At 40.9% G+C, this 15,819-nt stretch overlaps 1 protein-coding gene across 2 annotated transcripts; it reads right to left on the bottom strand.

Annotated features, from left to right (window-relative positions):
- Positions 1-6,991: 6,991 nt before the first annotated feature.
- On the bottom strand, positions 6,992-15,748 carry LOC115143408 (serine/threonine-protein phosphatase 4 regulatory subunit 2-B-like). 2 transcript variants are annotated; one of them, XM_029683809.2, is made up of 9 exons: positions 15,636-15,748; positions 14,766-14,847; positions 14,289-14,459; positions 10,372-10,465; positions 9,537-9,574; positions 9,333-9,407; positions 9,072-9,233; positions 8,726-8,982; positions 6,992-8,520 (listed from the first exon to the last, which is right to left on the bottom strand). In XM_029683809.2, exons 1-9 carry the CDS (start codon positions 15,670-15,672, stop codon positions 8,177-8,179), a joined length of 1,260 nt encoding a protein of 419 aa, XP_029539669.1. In that variant the 5' UTR covers positions 15,673-15,748; the 3' UTR covers positions 6,992-8,176. The 2 variants fall into 2 exon arrangements, with proteins under 2 accessions (XP_029539669.1, XP_029539670.1); XM_029683810.2 differs by having other exon boundaries at positions 9,072-9,212; positions 15,636-15,746.
- Between the last annotated feature and the right edge of the window lie 71 nt (positions 15,749-15,819).

The raw sequence follows: 15,819 nt of genomic DNA, 5'->3' as shown, positions 1-15,819 counted from the left end.
GTTGTGCACAAATTTGATTGCATTCCTGTTAGTGAGCGTTTCTCCTTTACCAAGATAATCCATCCACCTGACAGGTGTGGCATATCAAGAAGCTGATTAAACAGCGTGATCATTAAACAGGTGCACCTTGTGCTGGGGACAATAAAAGGCCACTCTAAAAATGTGCTGTTTTGTCACAACACAATGCCACAGATGTCTCAAGTTTTGAGGGAGCGTGCATTTGGCATGTGGACTGCAGGAATGTCCACCAGAGCTGTTGCCAGAGAATTTGTTACTTTCTCTACCATAAGCCACCTCCAAAGTAATTTTTAAGAATTTGGCAGTACGTCCAAGCAGCCTTACAGCTGCAGACCACGTGTAACCACGCCAGCCCAAGATCTCCACATGCAGCTTATTCACCTGCAGGATCGTCTGAGACCAGCCACCTGGACAGCTGGTTTCATCCACAGATGAAACTGAGGAGAATTTCTGTCTGTAATAAAGCACTTTTGTGGGGTAAAACTAATTCTGATTGTATGGGCCTTGCTTCCCAGTGGGTAGGCAGTCTCCCAAGTGGGTGGGCCTATGCCCTCCCAGGACATCCTGGGAAACTGCCCAGTCATGTGAAATCCATAGATTAGGGCCTAATTCATTTATTTCTGATTTCCTTATATGAACTCTAACTCAGTAAAATCGTTGAAATTGTTGCATGTTGCATTTATATTTTTTGTTCAGTATAGTATTCCAAATGATGGGTTGAAGGCCTTCTGCAAGTAGCAACATTGGGGGCAAAGTAATGAGCAGGTCTCTCCCACCCTCTTCTTGAAGCACTATAGTCCAGTATTCACCCCAACCCCAATTGTAATTAACCTGACTAATCTTATCAACCAGTTAATTATTAGAATCAGATGTGCTAGATTAGGGTTGGAATGAAAACCTACAGAATGGTAAGTCTCCAAGAACAGGGTCCTGAGCATGAACTAACTTTTAGTATGAAACAAACTTTTAAAAGAAGCCCAAATGAAATACAGTGTTGTCACTCTATAATAACCTCTGCCATTTCTGGAGAGGGATGAAATTATATCTCATTTGATTGAGAGCTCCTCTTTATTCCTCGGTTGGCCTGGCATTTATTTCCCTGGAGATGCCTTTTTAAAGACTACAGTTTAATGCTGTCTCCCATCCCACAGAACAGCACTGCTGCTCGGATTCATACAATCCACTATTTATTTCCTTAGAGAGCCTGGGTAAATTTCAGCAGCCAAGAGACAGACATGTCGCACACTGTAAGACAACCCACAAAAGCACCTTTGCAGGCTCCTGTGTAAAAATAAGACATGCAAGATTATTAAAATATTAAAAAGTTGGGCGCCAGGGTGGTATCAAAGGCTCTTCCAGAGCTATGATCCCCCAGTTAACTTTTATTCTCACGAGAAAGACATATGTTCAGAATGGATGTGGCACACAAACTTAAGGTGCCAGTGAGCCTTCACAAATACACTGAGTGAACAAAACATGTCAGACCTTTCCATGACAGACTGACCAGGTGAATCCAGGTGAAAGCTATGATCCTGATTGATGTCACCTGTTAAATCCACTTCAATCAGTGTAGATGAAGGGGAGGAGACAGGTTAAAGAGCGATTTTTAAGCCTTGAGACAATTGAGATATGGCTTGTGTATGTGTGCCATTCAGAGGGTGAATGGGCAAGACAAAACATTGAAGTGCCTTTGTACAGGGTACGGTAGTATAGTGTATTCAGAAAGAATTCAGACCCCTTGACTTTTTCCAAATGTTGTTATGTCACAGCCTTACTCTGAAAAAAAAACAGGTTTTAGAAAAAGAAAAAACAGGTTTTAGACATTATTGTGAATTTAATACAAATAAAAACAGAAAAACCTTAATTATTCAGACCCTTTGCTGAGACTAGAAATTGTGCTCAGGTGCATCCTGTTTCCATTGATCATCCTTGAGATGATTATACAACTTTATTGGAGTCCACCTGTGGTAAATTCAATTGATTGGACATGATTTGGAAAGGCTCACACCTGTCTATGTAAAGGTCCAGCAGTTGACAGTGCATGTCAGAGCAAAAACCCAGCCATGAGGTCAAAGAAATTGTTTGTAGAAATCCGAGACAGGATTGTGTTGAGGCACAGATCTGGGGAAGGGTACCAAAACATTTCTGCAGGATTGAAGGTCCCCAAGAACACAGTGGCCTCCATCATTTTTAAATGGAAGAAGTTTGGAACCACAAAGACTCTTCCTAGAGCTGTCCGCCTGGCCAAACTGAGCAATCGGGGGAGAAGGGCCTTGGTCAGGGAGGAGACCAAGAACCCGATGGTCACTCTGACAGAGCTCCAGAGATCCTTTGTAGAGATGAGAACCTTCCAGAAGGACAACCATCTCAGCAGCACTCCACCAATCAGGCCTTTATGGTAGTGGCCAGACGGAAGCCACTCCTTGGAGTTTGCCAAAAGGCATCTAAAGTAGAGGTCGACCGATTATGATTTTTCAACGCTGATACCGATTATTGGAGGACCAAAAAAAGCCGATACCGATTAATCGGACGATTTAAAAAAAGAAAAGTATTTGTAATAATGACAATTACAACAATACTGAATGGACACTTATTTTAACTTAATATAATACATCAATAAAATCAATTTAGCCTCAAATAAATTTTGGTTTAAATAATGCAAAAACAAAGTGTTGGACAAGAAAGTAAAAGTGCAATATGTGACATGTAAGAAAGCTAACTTTTAAGTTCCTTGCTCAGAACATGAGAACATATGAAAGCTGGTGGTTCCTTTTAACATGAGTCTTCAATATTCCCAGGTAAGAAGTTTTAGGTTGTAGTTATTATAGGAATTATATCTCTCTATACCATTTGTATTTCATTAACCTTTGACTATTGGATGTCCTTATAGGCACTTTAGTATTACCAGTGTAACAGTATAGCTTCCGTCCCTCTCCTCGCTCCTCCCTGGGCTCGAACCAAGAACACAACGACAACAGCCACCCTCGAAACAGCGTTACCCATGCAGAGCAAGGGGAACAACTACTCCAAGTCTCAGAGCGAGTGACGTTTGAAACGCTATTAGCGAGCATCCCGCTAACTAGCTAGCCATTTCACATCGGTTACACCAGCCTAATCTCGGGAGTTGATAGGCTTGAAGTCATAAACAGCGCACTGCTTGATGTACAACAAAGAGCAGCTGGCAAAATGCACGAAAGTGCTGTTTGAATGAATGCTTACGAGCCTGCTGCTGCCTACCACCGCTCAGTCAGACTGCTCTATCAAATCATAGACTTAGTTATAACATAATAACACACAGAAATACGAGCCTTAGGTCATTGATATGGTCGAATCCGGAAACTATCATCTCGAAAACAAGACGTTTATTCTTTCAGTGAAATACCGTATACGGAACCGTTCCGTATTTTATTTAATGGGTGGCATCCATTAGTCTAAATATTCCTGTTACATTGCACAACCTTCAATGTTTGTCATAATTACACAAAACTCTGGCAAATTACGCGGCCCAAACTGTTGCATATACACTGACTCTGCGTGCAATGAACACAAGAGAAATGACACAATTTCACCTGGTTAATATTGCCTGCTAACCTGGAGTTCTTTTAGCTAAATATGCAGGTTTAAAAATACACTGCTCAAAAAAATAAAGGGAACACTTAAACAACACAATGTAACTCCAAGTCAATCACACTTCTGTGAAATCAAGCTGTCCACTTAGGAAGCAACACTGATTGACAATAAATTTCACATGCTGTTGGTGGAAATGGCAATTAACAAGACACCCCTAATAAAGGAGTGGTTCTGCAGGTGGTGACCACAGACCACTTCTCAGTTCCTAATGCTTCCTGGCTGATGTTTTGGTCACTTTTGAATGCTGGCGGTGCTTTCAATCTAGGGGTAGCATGAGACGGAGTCTACAACCCACACAAGTGGCTCAGGTAGTGCAGCTCATCCAGGATGGCACATCAATGCGAGCTGTGGCAAGAAGGTTTGCTGTGTCTGTCAGCGTAGTGTCCAGAGCATGGAGGTGCTACCAGGAGACAGGCCAGTACATCAGGAGACGTGGAGGAGGCCGTAGGAGGGCAACAACCCAGCAGCAGGACCGCTACCTCCGCATTTGTGCAAGGAGGAGCACTGCCAGAGCCCTGCAAAATGACCTCCAGCAGGCCAAAAATGTGCATGTGTCTGCTCAAACGGTCAGAAACAGACTCCATGAGGGTGGTATGAGGGCCCGACGTCCACAGGTGGGGGTTGTGCTTACAGCCCAACACCGTGCAGGACGTTTGGCATTTGCCAGAGAACACCAAGATTGGCAAATTCGCCACTGGTGCCCTGTGCTCTTCACAGATGAAGGCAGGTTCACACTGAGCACATGTGACAGACGTGACAGAGTCTGGAGATGCCGTGGAGAACGTTCTGCTGCCTGCAACATCCTCCAACATGACCGGTTTGGCGGTGGGTCAGTCATGGTGTGGGGTGGCATTTCTTTGGGGGGCCGCACAGCCCTCCATGTGCTCGCCAGAGGTAGCCTGACTGCCATTAGGTAACGAGATGAGATCCTCAGACCCCTTGTGAGACCATATGCTGGTGCGGTTGGCCCTGGGTTCCTCCTAATGCAAGACAATGCTAGACCTCATGTGGCTGGAGTGTGTCAGCAGTTCCTGCAAGAGGAAGGCATTGATGCTATGGACTGGCCCGCCCGTTTCCCAGACCTGAATCCAATTGAGCACATCTGGGACATCATGTCTCGCTCCATCCACCAACACCCCAGACTGTCCAGGAGTTGGCGGATGCTTTAGTCCAGGTCTGGGAGTAGATCCCTCAGGAGACCATCCGCCACCTCATCAGGAGCATGCCCAGGCGTTGTAGGGAGGTCATACAGGCACGTGGAGGCCACACACACTACTGAGCCTCATTTTGACTTGTTTTAAGGACATTACATCAAAGTTGGATCAGCCTGTAGTGTGGTTTTCCACTTTAATCCAGACCGCCATGGGTTGATAAATTTGATTTCCATTGATCATTTTTGTGTGATTTTGTTATCAGCACATTCAACTATGTAAAGAAAAAAGTATTTAATAAGAATATTTAATTCATTCAGGATGTGTTATTTTAGTGTTCCCTTTATGTTTTTGAGCAGTGTATGTACTTCTGTGTATTGATTTTAAGAAAGGACATTGAAATGAACATTGATGTTCATGGTTAGGTACACATTGGAGCAACGATACGCACCGCATCGATTATATGCAACGCAGGACACGCTAGATAAACTAGTAATATCATCAACCGTGTGTAGGTAACTAGTGATTATGATTCATTGATTGTTTTTTATAAGATACGTTTAATGCTAGCTAGCAACTTACCTTGGCTTAATGCATTCGCGTAACAGGCAGTCTCCTCGTGGAGTGCAATGAGAGGCAGGTGGTCAGAGCGTTGGACTAGTTAACTGTAAAGTTTCAAGATTGAATCCCCCGAGCTGACAAGGTGAAAATCTGTCGTTCTGCCCATGAACGAGGCAGTTAACCCACCGTTCCTAGGCCGTCATTGAAAATAAGAATGTGTTCTTAACTGACTTGCCTAGTTAAATAAAGATGTAAAAAAATAAAAAATAATCGGTGTCCAAAAACACCGATTTCCGATTGTTATGAAAACTTGAAATTGGCCCTAATTAATCAGCCATTCGGATTAATCGGTCAACCTCTAATCTAAAGGACTCTGACCATGAGAAACAAGATTCTCTGGTCTGATAAAACCAACGATTGAAATATTTTGCCTGACTGGGGTGAAGGTTCACCTTCCAACAGGACAACGACCCTAAACACACAGCCAAGACAATGCAGGAGTGGCCTCGGGACGAGTCTCTAAACATCTTTGAGTGGCCCAGCCAGAGCCCGGACTTGAACCCGATCTAATATCTCTAGAGACCTGAAAATAGCTGTGCAGCAACGCTCCCCATATAATCTGACAAAGCTTGATAGGATCTGCTGAGAATGGGAGAAATACCTCAAATACAGGTGGCCAAGCTTGTAGCGTCATACCCAAGACTTGAGGCTGTAATCGCTGCCAAAGGTGCTTCAACAAAGTACTGAGTAAAGGGTCTGGAATACTTACGTAAATGTGATATTTTTAATAAACTTACAAAAATGTCTGAACCTGTTTCTGTTTTGTCATTATGGGGTATTGTGTGTAGATGAGGGGGAAAACAATGTAATCCATTTTAGAATAATGCTGTAATGTAACATGTGGAAAAGATAAAGGGGTCTGAATACTTTCCGAATGCAATGTACATGCCATGCGCACCAGTCTGTGTGTCAAGAACTGCAACCCTGCTGGGTTTTTCATGCTCAACAGTTTCCTGTGTGTATCAAGAATGGTCCACCACACAAAGGACATCCAGCCAACTTGACAACTGTGGGAAGCATTGGAGTCAACATGGGCCAGCATCCCTGTGGAACACTTGACACCTTGTAGAGTCCAGGCCCTGACAAACTGAGGCTGTTCTGAGAGCAAAAGGGGGTGCAACTCTGTATTAGGAAGGTGTTCTAATATAGGTGTTAAAATAGTTATACACTGTGTATAACCTAGCAATTCTCATACATCTTGTGTTTGGTCTTAAACTGACTGCAGTTTGAGGATTTCAAGAATACATAAGTAACCGATCAGGTTGTCTGCATTGGCCCTTTGAGCCAAAGCCTAGACATTAGTCTTCAGCTCTTAAGACCTCAGGCAAGGGACACATTGTACAACCTGTTCAAATACAAAATGTGACCGAGGAATAGTCTTGAACTGAGGATTTAATGGCTAAATGGCCATAAGTTCACATTGTTTTCAACACATGTATTTTAAAAAATTATGCAGAGGTGTTGAGGTTGTGACATAGGTCATCTGATACCAGTCGGGTTAACATGCAGCTTTTAAAGCAGCTCAGTGGACTAAACGAGATGCCTCACGGGTAAGAAAGCATGACCACACAAAAATGTGAACATTTATTGCTTTATCTGAATACTGCATTGAAAGCAAAATCATTCAGAGTATACACAGAAATTATACAATTATATGGTTTCACAAAGGAAGTGAACACATACTGTATTACAATCTACAAAAGTCTACTTTACAGAAATTTAAAATTCTAAATATCAAAAGTACAGCTATAGAAAGAAACCAGTAACTGCTCTGGATATCTGTCAGTCAAACAACTTGGTGACATCACAATCCAAATTGGAAGTCATCTTGTACTTACAGCTGGTTTTGGAAACTAAACTGGCTGCCACAAAATAACATTTTACAAAATAAGTAGTTGAGTTGAAATGTTTATATAAATTATGGTGCCCCCAAAATGATATAATCTTATATCTGAAGGTAAAAGTAGCATGTTACATTACTCTTCGAGTTGGATCGGTAGTGCATCATAGCAAAGACAACAGACGCATTTTAAAAAGGAGAATATGGTCTCACATGGAAAATCTAATACAATACTCCATCTCACGAGGAAAATAGATTTTTTTAAATAACATAGAAAGATACTTTTTCCTCAACAGCCAAGATGGCGGCACATGAGTAAAAACAGTGGTATGGGCTGGATGCTGAGGCTCGAGCTTCAGTCAAACAGAAATGCTAGCTAGCTCATCTCTGGAGTAAGTAACTAACGGCATAAATAATGAAGAGGTTAGTTAGCAGGGTTAGCTCTGTCCTGACTCTGGTGGTTTGGCGGGGGTGATAATCCACAGAGAAAAGAGAAAAACAACTGGCTACAGGAACAAAACTGGGCCTGCTTTACCTGTCAAATGCTCAAATTGATGAGAAAACAATACCCAGGTGAACACACCGTCCAATCAGCACAGCTTGAACAAACATCATATGCAACCCAAAAAACTGACCAAGGCTGAAACAAAGACCTCTGGAGACCACAAGCCTTAAAAGGAAACTCTTAAATAGAGTGTAGGGGAAGAAAATAATCCAGTTAAAAAATCTTCAATTGAAAATAAAAATGTGGATGTCCACATCAATGACAGGTGGTCATTTTGAGGAGTAGCCAAAATGTAGACAAGGCGTAAAGTATCTAGGGGACCAGGATGGAGTAGCCCCTTCACCGGTGACACTCAAGCTAGACTTGAGGACAGATGTTCTTAATGGTCAATAGATCGATCCTGAGGAGCTGTTAGTCCTGCTCCATGGGCTCTTCACTGGTCCCAGTGTCCTGGCTGCCACTCTCCATGGCACCCTCTGCAGCTGGCTCAGGAGTACTGCTGGAGGGAGCAGGGGCTGCCTCTTCCCTGGATTCATTCTCCGCACTGTTACAGCTGCTGGCGCTACTGCTGCTGACTGGGTCACTGCCCTCATCGCTGTCCCGGGCCTCAGGGTTCTTCAGGACGCCAGCAGTGGCCTGCTGTTCTGACTGGTCCATGTCATTACCTTCCTCTTGGGAGTCACAAGGTACCTCCCCCTCTGCCTGCTTATCCGCCCCGGGCCCTGCTGATGGCTCCGACTGTGTGCTCGATGGCTCTGTGGGACAGGCAAGGAAACAAAAACACAGTAAGCAATGTAACTGGGTTCTCATAGATCTGGCACACAGATAAGCTGAACTTGCAATGAACACCTCAGAATTCAGGCAACTCCTGGTTCTGCTCATACACTTACTAATATCCACAAAGGATTTCACCAGCGATGTATACCGGCATGATGGAAAAAGGTGAAAATTCAGTCCTACCTTGGTCTTCACAAGTCCCAGCAGTACTGGCAGCCTCACTGTCCTCCTCCTCCTTCTCCTGGACCATGGACTCTGTCTCTTCCGACAAGCTGTCAGCATGGCAGGAGCTGAGGGTGTCCACCTTCTTCTCCTCCTCCTCTTTATCTTTGTTGAACTTGAGCCTCTTCACCTCGTGCTGCTCCGCCTCCATAACCTCCTGATCGTCATAGTGCTTGTTCTTCACAGAGCTCCCTAGCATATCCGATGCTGACACCTCACTGAGAAAGAAGATTCAACACGCATTCAATTCATAAAAGAACGGTAGGAAGTGAGTATCACATGGTCTTTTGGGTAGCAACTGAAGTACCTGGAATGTGTGTCATGTCCCTGCTCTGTGGTAGGATCTTTGTTGTCTGTACTGTCCGGTAGACCGTTTGTCGCTAGTGAGCTGGCTAGAGAGAGTTTTGGTCTGTTCAGCGGCCTGGGGGTCCCTGGGCCATTAACTTTCCTGCAAGAAAATAATAAGAGACTAAGAAAAGTGAGGTTTACTTTCTGCATTTACCTTTAGGCAATTATCACTGATGTGAAACTAGGATGGGAGAATGAGAGCCTGTCCTATGCGCTTTACCTCTCTGTAAAAGCAGATGAGTTTCCAGGCAACATAACACCATTAATTCTATTCACACCACTGCATCCGTTTTTCCTTCATGACAGAGAGAAACATCACAATGACAATTCCGAACATCATATAAACTTAATAAAACACACCTCTGTGTGTCTAAAAATGTTTCATTGCTATAATGTATAACAATAAGGAAAAGACAACCCTTACTCTGAGGTAGGATGCACACAGCTGACCACCATCACATTCTGGGAGAAGAAAAACCCTATTACAAACACTGCAATATATAAATACTATTTTATTGAGATATATATACACACACAGCCAGTCAAAAGTTTGGACACACCTACTCATTCAAGGGTTTTTCTTTATTTTTACTATATTGTAGAATAATAGTGAATGCATCAAAACTATGAAATAACACATGGAATCATGTAGTAACCAAAAGTGTTCAAAAAAATATTTTATATTTGATATCCTTGATGGTTTTTGCGACTGCACTTGAACTTTCAAAGTTCTTGACATTTTCTGCATTGACTGACCATGTCTTAAAGTAATGATGGACTGTCATAATATGGACTTTGTCTTTTAACAAATATGGCTATCTTCTGTATACCACCCTTACCTTGTCACAACACAACTGATTGGCTCAAACCATTAAGAAGGAAAGAAATTCCACAAATTAACTTTAATTGAAATGCATTTCAGGTGACTACCTCATGAAGTTGGTTGAGAGAATGCCAAGAGTGTGCAAAGCTGTCAAGGCAAAGGGTGGCTACTTTGAAGAATCTAAAATGTATTTGAATTTGTTTAACACTTTTTTTGGTTACTACATGATTATTATTGTGTTATTTCATAGTTTATGATGTCAATGTAGGAAATAGTAAAAAATAAATAAAAACCCTTGAACTTTTGACTAGTACTGTTAATGATAGATGTGTATATCTCCCTCTCATATATATATATATTACACATACACACACACGTATTTATATATATATTACACACACTATAAAAATCCTATCTAATGTGGCACTGAACTCACCTTCTCAACACCTCTGAGGAATTTCTCTGTTCCTGTGTAATTCCTCTTGGGTTCTGTAAGCAGCTCACACAAACGCTGGATTGTAAATGGAATTCTGAGGGAATGATGGTAAGGAGTTGATTAAAATAAACCCAATTTTGCTGCGAAGAGAGAATAATTAGATAATTTATTATGGTATTGCCCCATGTAGCTTGTTTCTGGTCACAGGTTCAAGAGTGGCTGAAAAAACACAACATTGATTTAAAATGAACACTACAAACAGCAGGGTTGGGTGATTTGGAAAGCCATTGTCAATCAACAATATAATAATACTCGTAGGAAAGGTTTTCATCTTTAGCTCTGTGGATACTATGCCATTAGAAATGTTTCAAATTCATGTAAGACATCACAGTTGAAAATGATATGGCACATGCAAATCAAAAGAGGGTGATGGGTGAGATGGGCTGTGAGTAGCTCAGGGGTGATATTAGAGAGCTCATGATCGGTAATGGTCATTACTGGAAAACCCTACATATAATGTATACCGGAGATGTCAGTACTATTTATTAATGAAATGTAATGTGTATAAAATATATATATATATAAATGAATGCTGTGTATAAAAGTACCATGTATGTAAAAAAAAAGCTGTAAAAACTAGTGAAAAACAGACTAGCTAAAGAAAACAGAGGCCTAGCTAATGAAAAAAAGTGATAATATTAGATAGTGCCTTCAGAAAGTATTCATACCACTTGACTTATTCCACATTCTGTTGCATTATTGCCTGAATTCAAAATGGATTTCTCACCCATCTACACAGAATACCCCATAACGACAGTGAAAACATGTTTTTAGAAATGTTTGCTAAATGAAAGATAAATATCTAATTTACACAATTATTCACACCACTGAGTCAATACATGCAAGTCTAAGAGTTTTACACACCTGTATTGTACAATATTTTCACATTCATTTAAATATATGTGTCAAGCTCTGGCAAGTCTTGCCTTAGATTTTAAGCCAAAACTAACTACACCACTCGGGAACAGTCAATGTTATCTTGGTAAGCAACTCCAGTGTATATTTGGCCTTGTGTTTTAAGTTATAATCCTGCTGAAAGGTGAATTGGTCTCCCTGTGTTTGTTAAAAAACAGACTGAACCAGGTTTCTCTAGGATTTTGGCTGTGCTCAACTCTATTCAGTTTATTTTTATCCTAAAAAACTCCTAGTCCTTGTCGATGACAAGCATACCCATAACATGATGCAGCCACCACCATGCTTGAAAATATGAAGAGTGGTACTCAGTGATGTGTTGTATTTTCCCCAAACATACTGCTATGTATTCTGGACTTAGTGAATTTCTTTGTCACTTTTTTTGCAGTTTAACTTTAATGCCTTATTGCAAAAAGGATGCACGTTTTGGAATATTTGTATTCTGTAACGGCTCCTTTTCACGTTCATTTAGGTTAGTATTGTGTAGTTACTACAACGTTGTTGATTCATCCTCGGTTCTCTTTTGTTACAGGCATTAAACTCTTAACTGTTTAAAAGTCACAATTGGCCTCATTGTGAAATCCCTGAGCGATTTCCTTCCTCTACAGCAACTGAGTTAGGAAGGATTTTTATACACCATTCACTGCTCGACTGAGGGGCCTTAGAGATAATTGTATGTGTGGGGTACGGAGATGAGGTAGTCATTAAAAAAATCATGTTAACCACTATTATTGCACACAGAGTGAGTCCATGCAACTTATGTTACTTGTTAAACACATTTTTACTCCTGAACTTAAAGGGGTTGAATACTTAAGACTCAAGACATTTCAGCTGTTCATTTTCAATAAAATGTTTAGAAAAACAATTCCACTTTGACATTATGGGGTAGTGTGTGTAGGCCAATGACAATGTCCAAATTTAATCAATTTTCAGGCTGTAGCAACAAAATATGGAAAAAGTCCAGAAAATATAGCCAAACTTTAATGAGACTTTTAATTACATAAATATAGGCTAAGTGGCCAGTCATTTTTGACAAATAAATTGAAGGATAATTAACATTAACGTCTAAAGGCTTGATTCTGTCGACATACTTGAAGCACGGTTCGTTCAGATCAAATGGTCACAAGACCAGAGTGAAGGAGCATGCACCGCTCATCACCCACCTTAAATTTGAGGTGGTGAGCATTTAGAAACTATTTAAACAAACTTAACTGCTTATAACCTGGATATTTTAGGTAATTTTATGAAGCATGCTTTACCTTGTTTCAGAGTAGCCTAGCCAAAAAAGCTACCATAGAAATGTTGAGGCAATTATTTTACAAATACTTAATATGCGATTGAAACCAGGAATTCTCTCATGTTCTACTGGTTTTCAAATAAACTTAATTTTATTGTCCAGCAGCCAAAGGCATAATCCTAGTCATATTAGTAACCCATGCTAGTTGATGCATCTTTAGATTTCCCCTCTTAATTTCTAATTAGGGATGCACAGATTACATTTTTGTCCAATATCCAATATTTTCCTTGCCAAAAAAAACCCATACCGATATTTAACATCTTTGCGGACTAGTACAGTTAAATAGTTAAAACACACAAAGTTATTTTGTTGGCATTTACATGTGTCCCCATTACCAGTAAAACTGCACTGTTGGTAAAGGGCTTGTAAGTAAGCATTTCATGATCAAGTTGTATTCGGCGCATGTGACAAATAAAGTTTGATTTGACATAATCACAAACCTTTTTTCATTGTTCATTTTTTCAGTCTCAACCAGGATTTCATCATACATGTCAAGCAGTGAAGTTTCAGCTCTGTGGCCTCTTCTGCGATGCGCACTGTCACTGTGTCTGTTTCCATCTTGTCCAGCTGTGGCTAACATTTCACATAAACCCTGTTTCTTGTCTGAATCAAAGTAGCGGTCCTTGTACCTAGCATCGAGCATGGTGGCAACACAGTAAAGAGGCTCAGAGAGAATGCCACCGATTCGCTTGTTCACAGCCTTGAGTACTTTTGCAAGTTTTAAACCCACGGTGTGTCGGCAGTTTTGTTGAGCAGGTGTTCTATGCCATGACAGAGGGTAAAATGTCTGCAGCAGACGCAGTTGATCAGCTTATTTCTCGAGTCAGTTGTGGAGCTAGGAGTGTGTCCATTCCGATATGGTTTCTGATATATTGCGCATCCCTATTTCTAATGGATACTTTCGTCTCGGTCCACTTGCGCGTGCGGTGAGCTTTTGAGAAGTGTTTTCCTCTAATTGCATTTGCGCATAGCCTACAGCAATGTGTGCATTGTTGAGCTTATGATATGAATAAACATTACAGTTTTAAGCTAAATAGTCTGATCTGTTGCATCAGCCTCATTTCCTTTTTACATGTTTAATGTGCAGTGTTTGAATGCATTTAGGATTTGTCGGCCAAGAACCGTCTCAGAGTCAGTTTTTAACCTCTTTAGAGCCCTGGAGGGAATTATTTTATAAAGACATAAAAAAATATTTGTTAGTAATTGTAATAATGTTGCAACATTTTATAGGGTACCAGGCTACCATCCTCCAGCAGAGAACTAAAGGAGAATTTTGAGACCGTCTTGATTGAATATTCAAAGAAGCCAATTGTGTGTAGTCACATTTTTTGTCTGATTCTCTTATGGTAAAGATAGTAATGCATTTTATTTTGTAAATTGGTTCCTTGCATCATACAATTATGTAAAAATGGTGTTACATGTTTTTTTTTGAGAAGTAAAAAAAAAAATTGAACAGTCCTACTAGGCTGAGGGACAAGTGGCTAAAAAAGTGAATGTCAAACCCTGCTACAGTACATGTGACATCTAGAAATGCCTATCCAGTAGATGGCGCCATTGTATAACCACCACAAAATCAGCAATAGTGAACTCCAGATGGCATCACATGACTGTAGGAAAACAGTTGCCTAAAGGTTTTGCTGGTACCTACCCATTGTATCCATTCACAATCTTCAGTATCCTCTCCTTCATGTCCTCAAATGGAATGGACTCCACATTGGGATTGGCTACCCCCCTTTGATCGGGTGCTGAGGCTATGAAGTCATCCATCACCTTCTCCAGTTTGAAGAGGAAATAGCTTTTAAACTGGGACCACTGGACCCTGGAGAAAGAGTACACATTTCTTAAAATGAATAATCCACATTCCTATGATTTAACTTGTTAAATAAAGCAAGATGTGAGAATATGATGCATACACATTTTTTTGCATTTCAAGATTATAATAACTTAGCTAGCAACATGTCAAATGTGTAATTTAGTTATAGCCCACATGCAGAAAAGACTTGGCATGGCCTTGGCATATTCCATCATTTGGACCAGTGGTGTTCAAGTTTTCCCACTGAACATGCCTCATCCTCATATGCATGAAATCTGTAGCTCCAGGCTTGTCAATAGGAACATTACTTACATGGTTTCTCCAGTCTTGGCAACATGACACAGAAACTGATCTAGCAGGGGAGCCACTTCTTGCGTCCCTTTCTTGTCAAAGTCTGCAGAGAACAGTGATATCAAATCAGTGAGCACAACAGATAAGGAAACTGAGTGATTCGCTTGCTTATTACTATCTAATGAATGGGGATTTGTGGCTACAACACTGTCAGTGTGTTTTAGCCATTCAACTAGCTAGCTAGCCAGCTTCAGACAAGCACCTGCCAAATGGGGATAATCAAGTTAATGACACCAACTGCGAATTTAATTGAGTGTTCGCATAAAAGGCTGTCCTTTACAGCTAGTTGTGGCAATTGAACAGCTACAAGTGAACACAAAATTAGCTCACTAGCCACCTAACTAACACTAGCTAGGGTACAATTTACATAACAATTAGCTAGCTAGTTAGGCTTAACTTAATGCCAATGTCTTATCTAGATAGCTAAATTAACTAGCCAGCTAACTACCGGTAGTTAATCAGTTCATTAGCTTAGCTAGCTGGGTGTCAAGCTAGCTAACGTTAGCTATGTGGCGATGGAGTTGTCAACACCATCATGGTTAACTAGCTAGCTACATTGTTGAATCCAGAACTATACATAGGAAACAATTACATAACATAGCTCGCGTGATTGCTTTTCTGGAGGTTTGAGAATTGAACGCTACTAGCTAAGCAACGTTGCTTCTTCTTCCGAATTTTAGCATTAGCTAGCTGACTTGCTAACATTAGCTTATAGCTAGCTAGCTACATTCAACACCTGGCGATATAACTAGCTAACCACTGTGGAATCAAGTAAACAAAACGTCTGCCTTTCAATCGAAGTATTGCGCTATTCATAAGAACCAAAATAACCTTTGAACGCCTCTTGGAGTGAGTTTATTTCCATCATGTTCTCTGTCAATCTCTTGAAACCAAGAGGCAGACTGATGGTGGCTACGTTCTCAACACAAAAAAAGTAGGGAAGAAGAAGCATTTTAATATGGCGCTCGTGAGGTCACTGCCTGTTGGCAGACAGGCGGATCAGATTCAGAAAGTA

Source organism: Oncorhynchus nerka, linkage group LG15, assembly GCF_034236695.1.
Source record: "Oncorhynchus nerka isolate Pitt River linkage group LG15, Oner_Uvic_2.0, whole genome shotgun sequence".
Classification (NCBI taxonomy): domain Eukaryota; kingdom Metazoa; phylum Chordata; class Actinopteri; order Salmoniformes; family Salmonidae; genus Oncorhynchus; species Oncorhynchus nerka.
The sequence above is the reverse complement of the archived record's forward strand: the minus strand, read 5'-3'. Positions and strand labels throughout refer to the sequence as shown.

What these genes read in the sequence shown, in the direction of transcription:
- LOC115143408 (XM_029683809.2), bottom strand. Translation starts at nt 15,672, where the DNA reads ATGATGGAAATAAACTCACTCCAAGAGGCGTTCAAAG. An exon ending in ATTGTGAATGGATACAATGG is followed by an intron (nt 10,466 to 14,288) that starts GTAGGTACCAGC and finishes TCATTCCCTCAG; the next exon opens with AATTCCATTTACAATCCAGC. An exon ending in TGGGACTTGTGAAGACCAAG is followed by an intron (nt 8,521 to 8,725) that starts GTAGGACTGAAT and finishes CCTGTCCCACAG; the next exon opens with AGCCATCGAGCACACAGTCG.